At 42.6% G+C, this 10,000-nt stretch overlaps 1 protein-coding gene across 1 annotated transcript in view; it reads right to left on the bottom strand.

The window, feature by feature from the left end:
• sptbn5 (spectrin, beta, non-erythrocytic 5) overlaps positions 1-10,000 on the bottom strand; it is a gene marked incomplete at its 3' end in the record, with an annotated part of 89,304 nt that overhangs the window by 18,747 nt on the left and 60,557 nt on the right. The window contains exons 49-53 of the mRNA XM_079692876.1: positions 9,325-9,446; positions 8,344-8,506; positions 7,606-7,794; positions 5,784-5,861; positions 1-50 (exon numbers count right to left, since the gene is read on the bottom strand). The exon at positions 1-50 is cut by the window's left edge and continues 123 nt beyond it. Of these exons, the coding sequence (XP_079549002.1) occupies positions 1-50; positions 5,784-5,861; positions 7,606-7,794; positions 8,344-8,506; positions 9,325-9,446 (602 nt within the window). The remainder of the gene's footprint in view (positions 51-5,783; positions 5,862-7,605; positions 7,795-8,343; positions 8,507-9,324; positions 9,447-10,000) is intronic.

The raw sequence follows: 10,000 nt of genomic DNA, 5'->3' as shown, positions 1-10,000 counted from the left end.
TCAAACTGAGCGTGTTTCCTTTGAAGAGTCTCCACCTCCATCACCATGCTCTGCACCAACACCACAGAAGAAGACACTGATTGGAAGCCGTATTCTTACATTGAAAGGTCTCCTATTATACTGTTTATCATCAATATATTACAGAGCCTGTCTCTGATTGGCTCCAAACACCAAACAGATCATTGCAGCATTACCCATAATCCCCTCTGTTTCAGCCCTGTTTCCAAAGTGCTGATTCTCTGTCTGTTACTTTAGATGAAAATAAGGAGCCCCTCCCCACGCCCCCCTGAGAGATATTTGGTTACAAAGAACTCAATGGTGCTCTAGAGGAGATTCAGGTGATAAGGGGGGGGGGGGGGGGGTTACCTTGGTTGCTGATTGGCTAATGGCTACACAAGACAAAACATCGTTATGACATCATAAAGTGGCCAAAATCTGATCAGCTCATTTTCAGACAGGTTTTTATAGAAAGAGAAAGAGAGAGAATCTTTGTTCCTGAAACTTTCAGAGTCTCTTTCCACAGAGGGGACACATGTTGATGTAGAAGAGACATGAAGAAGAGGGGACACATGTTGATGTAGAAGAGACATGAAGAAGAGGGGACACATGTTGATGTAGAAGAGACATGAAGAAGAGGGGACACATGTTGATGTAGAAGAGACATGGAGAAGAGGGGACACATGTTGATGTAGAAGAGACATGGAGAAGAGGGGACACATGTTGATGTAGGAGAGACATGAAGAAGAGGGGACACATGTTGATGTAGAAGAGACATGAAGAAGAGGGGACACATGTTGATGTAGAAGAGACATGGAGAAGAGGGGACACATGTTGATGTAGAAGAGACATGGAGAAGAGGGGACACATGTTGATGTAGGAGAGACATGAAGAAGAGGGGACACATGTTGATGTAGAAGAGACATGGAGAAGAGGGGACACATGTTGATGTAGAAGAGACATGAAGAAGAGGGGACACATGTTGATGTAGAAGAGACATGAAGAAGAGGAGACACATGCTGATGTAGAAGAGACATGAAGAAGAGGAGACACATGCTGATGTAGAAGAGACATGGAGAAGAGGGGACACATGTTGATGTAGAAGAGACATGGAGAAGAGGGGACACATGTTGATGTAGAAGAGACATGGAGAAGAGGGGACACATGTTGATGTAGAAGAGACATGAAGAAGAGGGGACACATGTTGATGTAGAAGAGACATGAAGAAGAGGGGACACATGTTGATGTAGAAGACACATGAAGAAGAGGGGACACATGTTGATGTAGAAGAGACATGAAGAAGAGGGGACACATGTTGATGTAGAAGAGACATGAAGAAGAGGGGACACATGATGATGTAGAAGAGACATGGAGAAGAGGGGACACATGTTGATGTAGAAGAGACATGAAGAAGAGGGGACACATGATGATGTAGAAGAGACATGAAGAAGAGGGGACACATGTTGATGTAGAAGAGACATGGAGAAGAGGGGACACATGTTGATGTAGAAGAGACATGGAGAAGAGGGGACACATGTTGATGTAGAAGAGACATGGAGAAGAGGGGACACATGTTGATGTAGAAGAGACATGGAGAAGAGGGGACACATGTTGATGTAGAAGAGACATGAAGAAGAGGGGACACATGTTGATGTAGAAGAGACATGAAGAAGAGGGGACACATGTTGATGTAGAAGAGACATGAAGAAGAGGGGACACATGTTGATGTAGAAGAGACATGAAGAAGAGGGGACACATGTTGATGTAGAAGAGACATAAAGAAGAGGGGACACATGTTGATGTAGAAGAGACATAGAGAAGAGGGGACACATGTTGATGTAGAAGAGACATGAAGAAGAGGGGACACATGTTGATGTAGAAGAGACATGAAGAAGAGGGGACACATGTTGATGTAGAAGAGACATGAAGAAGAGGGGACACATGTTGATGTAGAAGAGACATGAAGAAGAGGGGACACATGTTGATGTAGAAGAGACATGAAGAAGAGGGGACACATGTTGATGTAGAAGACACATGAAGAAGAGGGGACACATGTTGATGTAGAAGAGACATGGAGAAGAGGGGACACATGTTGATGTAGAAGAGACATGAAGAAGAGGGGACACATGTTGATGTAGAAGAGACATGAAGAAGAGGGGACACATGCTGATGTAGAAGAGACATGAAGAAGAGGGGACACATGTTGATGTAGAAGAGACATGAAGAAGAGGGGACACATGCTGATGTAGAAGAGACATGAAGAAGAGGGGACACATGTTGATGTAGAAGAGACATGGAGAAGAGGGGACACATGTTGATGTAGAAGAGACATGAAGAAGAGGGGACACATGTTGATGTAGAAGAGACATGAAGAAGAGGGGACACATGTTGATGTAGAAGAGACATGAAGAAGAGGGGACACATGCTGATGTAGAAGAGACATGAAGAAGAGGGGACACATGTTGATGTAGAAGAGACATGGAGAAGAGGGGACACATGTTGATGTAGAAGAGACATGAAGAAGAGGGGACACATGTTGATGTAGAAGAGACATGAAGAAGAGGGGACACATGTTGATGTAGAAGAGACATGAAGAAGAGGGGACACATGTTGATGTAGAAGAGACATGAAGAAGAGGGGACACATGTTGATGTAGAAGAGACATGGAGAAGAGGGGACACATGCTGATGTAGAAGAGACATGAAGAAGAGGGGACACATGTTGATGTAGAAGAGACATGGAGAAGAGGGGACACATGTTGATGTAGAAGAGACATGAAGAAGAGGGGACACATGTTGATGTAGAAGAGACATGAAGAAGAGGGGACACATGTTGATGTAGAAGAGACATGAAGAAGAGGGGACACTTTTTGATGTAGAAGAGACATGAAGAAGAGGGGACACATGCTGATGTAGAAGAGACATGAAGAAGAGGGGACACATGTTGATGTAGAAGAGACATGAGGAAGAGGGGACACATGTTGATGTAGAAGAGACATGAAGAAGAGGGGACACATGTTGATGTAGAAGAGACATGAAGAAGAGGGGACACATGATGATGTAGAAGAGACATGAAGAAGAGGGGACACATGTTGATGTAGAAGAGACATGAAGAAGAAGGGACACATGTTGATGTAGAAGAGACATGAAGAAGAGGGGACACATGTTGATGTAGAAGAGACATGAAGAAGAGGGGACACATGTTGATGTAGAAGAGACATGAAGAAGAGGGGACACATGTTGATGTAGAAGAGACATGAAGAAGAGGGGACACATGATGATGTAGAAGAGACATGAAGAAGAGGGGACACATGTTGATGTAGAAGAGACATGAAGAAGAGGGGACACATGTTGATGTAGAAGAGACATGAAGAAGAGGGGAAACATGATGATGTAGAAGAGACATGAAGAAGAGGGGACACATGTTGATGTAGAAGAGACATGAAGAAGAGGGGACACATGTTGATGTAGAAGAGACATGAAGAAGAGGGGACACATGTTGATGTAGAAGACACATGAAGAAGAGGGGACACATGTTGATGTAGAAGAGACATGAAGAAGAGGGGACACATGTTGATGTAGAAGAGACATGAAGAAGAGGGGACACATGATGATGTAGAAGAGACATGGAGAAGAGGGGACACATGTTGATGTAGAAGAGACATGAAGAAGAGGGGACACATGATGATGTAGAAGAGACATGAAGAAGAGGGGACACATGTTGATGTAGAAGAGACATGGAGAAGAGGGGACACATGTTGATGTAGAAGAGACATGGAGAAGAGGGGACACATGTTGATGTAGAAGAGACATGGAGAAGAGGGGACACATGTTGATGTAGAAGAGACATGGAGAAGAGGGGACACATGTTGATGTAGAAGAGACATGAAGAAGAGGGGACACATGTTGATGTAGAAGAGACATGAAGAAGAGGGGACACATGTTGATGTAGAAGAGACATGAAGAAGAGGGGACACATGTTGATGTAGAAGAGACATGAAGAAGAGGGGACACATGTTGATGTAGAAGAGACATAAAGAAGAGGGGACACATGTTGATGTAGAAGAGACATAGAGAAGAGGGGACACATGTTGATGTAGAAGAGACATGAAGAAGAGGGGACACATGTTGATGTAGAAGAGACATGAAGAAGAGGGGACACATGTTGATGTAGAAGAGACATGAAGAAGAGGGGACACATGTTGATGTAGAAGAGACATGAAGAAGAGGGGACACATGTTGATGTAGAAGAGACATGAAGAAGAGGGGACACATGTTGATGTAGAAGACACATGAAGAAGAGGGGACACATGTTGATGTAGAAGAGACATGGAGAAGAGGGGACACATGTTGATGTAGAAGAGACATGAAGAAGAGGGGACACATGTTGATGTAGAAGAGACATGAAGAAGAGGGGACACATGCTGATGTAGAAGAGACATGAAGAAGAGGGGACACATGTTGATGTAGAAGAGACATGAAGAAGAGGGGACACATGCTGATGTAGAAGAGACATGAAGAAGAGGGGACACATGTTGATGTAGAAGAGACATGGAGAAGAGGGGACACATGTTGATGTAGAAGAGACATGAAGAAGAGGGGACACATGTTGATGTAGAAGAGACATGAAGAAGAGGGGACACATGTTGATGTAGAAGAGACATGAAGAAGAGGGGACACATGCTGATGTAGAAGAGACATGAAGAAGAGGGGACACATGTTGATGTAGAAGAGACATGGAGAAGAGGGGACACATGTTGATGTAGAAGAGACATGAAGAAGAGGGGACACATGTTGATGTAGAAGAGACATGAAGAAGAGGGGACACATGTTGATGTAGAAGAGACATGAAGAAGAGGGGACACATGTTGATGTAGAAGAGACATGAAGAAGAGGGGACACATGTTGATGTAGAAGAGACATGGAGAAGAGGGGACACATGCTGATGTAGAAGAGACATGAAGAAGAGGGGACACATGTTGATGTAGAAGAGACATGGAGAAGAGGGGACACATGTTGATGTAGAAGAGACATGAAGAAGAGGGGACACATGTTGATGTAGAAGAGACATGAAGAAGAGGGGACACATGTTGATGTAGAAGAGACATGAAGAAGAGGGGACACTTTTTGATGTAGAAGAGACATGAAGAAGAGGGGACACATGCTGATGTAGAAGAGACATGAAGAAGAGGGGACACATGTTGATGTAGAAGAGACATGAGGAAGAGGGGACACATGTTGATGTAGAAGAGACATGAAGAAGAGGGGACACATGTTGATGTAGAAGAGACATGAAGAAGAGGGGACACATGATGATGTAGAAGAGACATGAAGAAGAGGGGACACATGTTGATGTAGAAGAGACATGAAGAAGAAGGGACACATGTTGATGTAGAAGAGACATGAAGAAGAGGGGACACATGTTGATGTAGAAGAGACATGAAGAAGAGGGGACACATGTTGATGTAGAAGAGACATGAAGAAGAGGGGACACATGTTGATGTAGAAGAGACATGAAGAAGAGGGGACACATGATGATGTAGAAGAGACATGAAGAAGAGGGGACACATGTTGATGTAGAAGAGACATGAAGAAGAGGGGACACATGTTGATGTAGAAGAGACATGAAGAAGAGGGGAAACATGATGATGTAGAAGAGACATGAAGAAGAGGGGACACATGTTGATGTAGAAGAGACATGAAGAAGAGGGGACACATGTTGATGTAGAAAAGACATGAAGAAGAGGGGACACATGATGAAAAGTCAGACAGGAGGTTCTCTCCTACCCCCAGGTCCTGGTTGGAGAGGAACGCCTCCTTGTTGCTCAGCCAGCTCTCACACTGATCCACAGAGGAGAGGAAGACCTGCAGGATCCAGAAACATCATTAACCCACATCCAAAACATTATGATATATTAAAGTAACATTTCAACTATAGGAAAATATTCTGTTATCAGTACACGGCATATTGAATTGTGTTTTTTTAATCTTGTTTAGTTTAGGAAATGCGCTTTTCTACACATCCTGCATTTTATATATTATTTCATTTACTTAAACGTGCACCTGAAGTATAGCATGTAGTATTATACTTTGTTATACATTTTAATTTGTCTATTTAAATAGTTTTTTTATATATTTGTGCATTTATTCATAAATATATTTAGGTAGATACATTTATTAATTTACAAAGGTTTTTTTTCTAAATGTTTCGCATGTAAAAACCTAATTTGAAAAGTATAAATACATTTATAAAACAGACAAGTCAAATCAAGCAATCTGATTGGTTCTTAGCCGTGATATACTGAGCGTGTACCACGGGTAGAATTGTAAGTTAGTTTTCACAACAAGTCAGTATCCCTCCGCGCCTGAGAAAAACAGTATACCGTTAGGCTGAAAAGCAAACTGCTTGCAATTTGCTTTTCATACTGGAACAAGAAAGCAGCGGAGAAGTAACGGGGCAGAAGCCCTCCTTTTTACGCAGCGGTCCAGACATAGACATCAAAGGGCAAAACATATTCAGTGTGCAGTTCCTTTGGCATTAAGGCAGGGATATCTAGATACTTTTGAAGGTTTAACATAATGAATTGTGCTACTTTTAAAGCAAGCAACGATGTTTTCAAATCTGTAATCAAAGAGGTCCGCAAAAACACTATCGACCAATCAGATTGCTTGATTTGACTTGTCAGTTTTATAAATATATTAACATTTCTTCCGTTACGAAACAAACTTACAAAGCATAAGATGAAAACATTTAAGATGAACTTCGACCTCCGGGGGGGTCTTACTATGGAGGAGTGGATTGAGCAGTGCCTATCTCCAGAAAAAAAAGCACCTAAACTACGACATGCAGAGCTACGTGAAGAGCAGGTAGACCAACTGGAAGAGTACCACCATTCAAAAGCTTTCTGATGCGGGTCTTTATGACCGTTAGTGGCCACAGGTGCGAAAGCTCTCTCCAGAGCTACTGGAAGCCCAATCTCGGGGACCGGAGAAAGTGGAGCAATATTCTCTCCACGCCAAGCAACAGCCTCGAACAACCTCAACCTATACAAGTGACCACGTAAGCCATGCTACTGATGCTGGACAGTATTTCAGTGGATGCACAATAAACAGCAACATACACATTAATGTAAATAAACAGCCAAATAATGGATCAACGCTCTCTGTCTAATATGTTCGCTTGCTGTTAGTGTTGTTGCATAGCAACCACCTCACACTATGTTTTGTGCAGAAGGCAACGGAGGGACTATTTTATTTTGAACATCATTATTTACTAATAAAAACTATTTAAATTAGAGTGTGTATTTTTCTTTCATATTGCCACACTTGGTAACCGCTTTGCGTCGGGCCGGACCACGCCCCTTAGCTGTGATATAATGAGCATATACCACGGCCTGTCGTGAGCTATTGCTTAAATATATGTTAAGGCAACAGTAGATTACATTTTTTAAATATCAAGTACTGTCAAAATTATTATTAAGCAGATCAATTAATATTTACCATGTCCCTGATTAGCTAACAATTAAATCATTTGAGTGTGACCAAAGTTCCTGCAGGTGCGAAGTTCATTTGAATGTCTAATCTATTGTATGAAAGTGAATCTCCTCACCTGCAGCGTGCGAGCCTGCTCCAGCGTCGTGTTTCGGTTCAGCCACGCTCGGCCCAGTCCAGATTTGGCTTCTTCCAGCTGATTCAGAGCCTTCTGGATCTCTGCCTTCAAACCGTGCCCCGACCGGATCAGACCCAGACCGAAGTCCCGCACGGAGTCGATGCGCTCGGCACGGGCGTCGATCTCCGTCTGACGAAACAGAAACACACTCAAATTTGATCCTACTGTATCAACTAAGTCCGGGGTGTCCAAACTACGGCACAGGGGCCAAATGCGGCCCGCGGCCCATTTTGAAACGGCCCTCAGCTAATTCAAAAAGTATAAGGAATTATGGCCAACAAATGAAACTTGTGCTTGCGATATATTTGACTATTATGTAAAAATATATATCACAGTATTCATGTGTTAATAAGAGCCCAATTCTCAATTAAATTCAATCAATTAAAGTTGGAAACATTTTCAATCATATCTTAGTTGATACAAAACAAAACAATAACTTAATTACATAACAAGCTTGAAATCTACCCTTCATATTTCTCCTTATTATAATCAATCTGAAGCTTCTGCTTTAAGGGATGAGCTGCCAACACTCACAAGCATCATGTACCTACATTTGATTGATTTTGCAACTTATAACTGAACCTATGAGGCCATATACCTCTAGTGAGTGGCCCAGCCCTTCGTATGTTGTTCTGTATGTGTAGGTCTGGACCCCCCTGCTCTTGACATATCGCTCACCTTCCAGTCCTGATGCTCCACGATGAGCCGCTCTGCCTCAGCTCTGGTCTTGGGAAGCCCTTTCTCTGCCATCTCACCGCTCTGCTTCACACTCCACTCCAGCAGGAGGCGCTGGTTGGCTTTGAAGAGCTGCAGCTGGTGAGCCTCCTGCAGCTTCTCCTTCCTGCACAAATATATGAGATCACAGTCAAACAAAAACAGGTTTATTTTGCTTAGGAAGGTTCATGACGGAGCTGAATGACCCAGGGATAGTAAGTCACAGCCATGATACAACTGTGAGAGAGAGAGAGAGAGAGAAAGAGAGAGAGAGAGAGAGAGTGTGTGTGTGTGTGTGTGTGTGTGTGTGTGTGTGTGTGTGTGTGTGTGTGTGTGTGTGTGTGTGTGTGTGTGTGTGTGTGTGTGTGTGAGTGAGTGAGTGAGTGAGTGAGTGAGTGAGTGAGTGAGTGAGTGAGTGAGTGAGTGAGTGAGTGAGTGAGTGAGTGAGTGAGTGAGTGAGTGAGTGAGTGACAGACAGACAGACAGACAGACAGACAGACAGACAGACAGACAGACAGACAGACAGATCCACACACACACACACACACACACACACACACACACACACACACACACACACACACACACACACACACAGATACTTTATTGGTCTAAATTTGGGGAAATTCCTTCGTCACAGAAGCAGAAGTATGTTCAGACTTTATATTACAATACTTAAAGTGGAAAAGAGAATTGACAATTAAAAATAAAATGAAACATTTTAATATATTATATCACATCTAAACAATATAAACAAAACATTATAAAATATTCTGGATAATTACAATAAAAAGTCAAAAACACTACAGGTCTTTTATAAGAAAGGAGAAACTCAAACTATGGAGCAGCGAGTTCTCTTTAATGCTAAGGAAAGATCCCAAGGAAAGGAAATGAGGTCTCTGTGCAATCTACACATTCAAAGCTTTTAGGAGAAGTCCTCCTCACCTGAGTTTCACCTCCTGGTCCAGAGTCTTCAAAGCTTTCTGCACCTCCTTCTGTTTGCTCTTCAGCTTGTCGCTCATCACTGATCGAGCCTTCAGGTGATCTGAGACCTCCATCTCCAGAGCCTGAGAGAAGAGAGAGGAGGAGAGTAAAGTCTCTGAGACATTTTACGAATACATGTTTTCATTTATTTTTGGACCTCTAAGGTTTAATCTGATGGCCTCTTGGTTTTTATCTTTCACATGAGATCATCTTCCTAAAGGCATTTTTTAAATCACATTAAACGCCAACATCTTACACACAATGTACGTATTTTATAAATTCTAAGAGAAGAGCGAAGAATACAGACGATGAGAATTTGGAATAAACGGCAAATCCAAAGAAAAATAAACAAATGTCATTAGAAATACGTTTATGGTCGACTCTTGGTAACTCTACCTATCCATCCATCCATCCATCCATCCATCCATCCATCCATCCATCTATCCATCCATCTATCCATTCATCCATCCATCCATCCATCCATCCATCCATCCATCCATCCATCTATCCATCTATTCATCCATCCATCCATCTATCCATCCATCCATCCATCTATCCATCCATCTATCCATCTATCTATCTATTCATCCATCTATCCATCCATCCATCCATCCATCTATCCATCCATCCATCCATC

This window comes from Notothenia rossii (genome assembly GCF_949606895.1).
Source record: "Notothenia rossii genome assembly, chromosome: 7".
Taxonomy (NCBI): Eukaryota; Metazoa; Chordata; class Actinopteri; order Perciformes; family Nototheniidae; genus Notothenia; species Notothenia rossii.
This window is presented reverse-complemented; position numbering and strand designations above follow the sequence as displayed.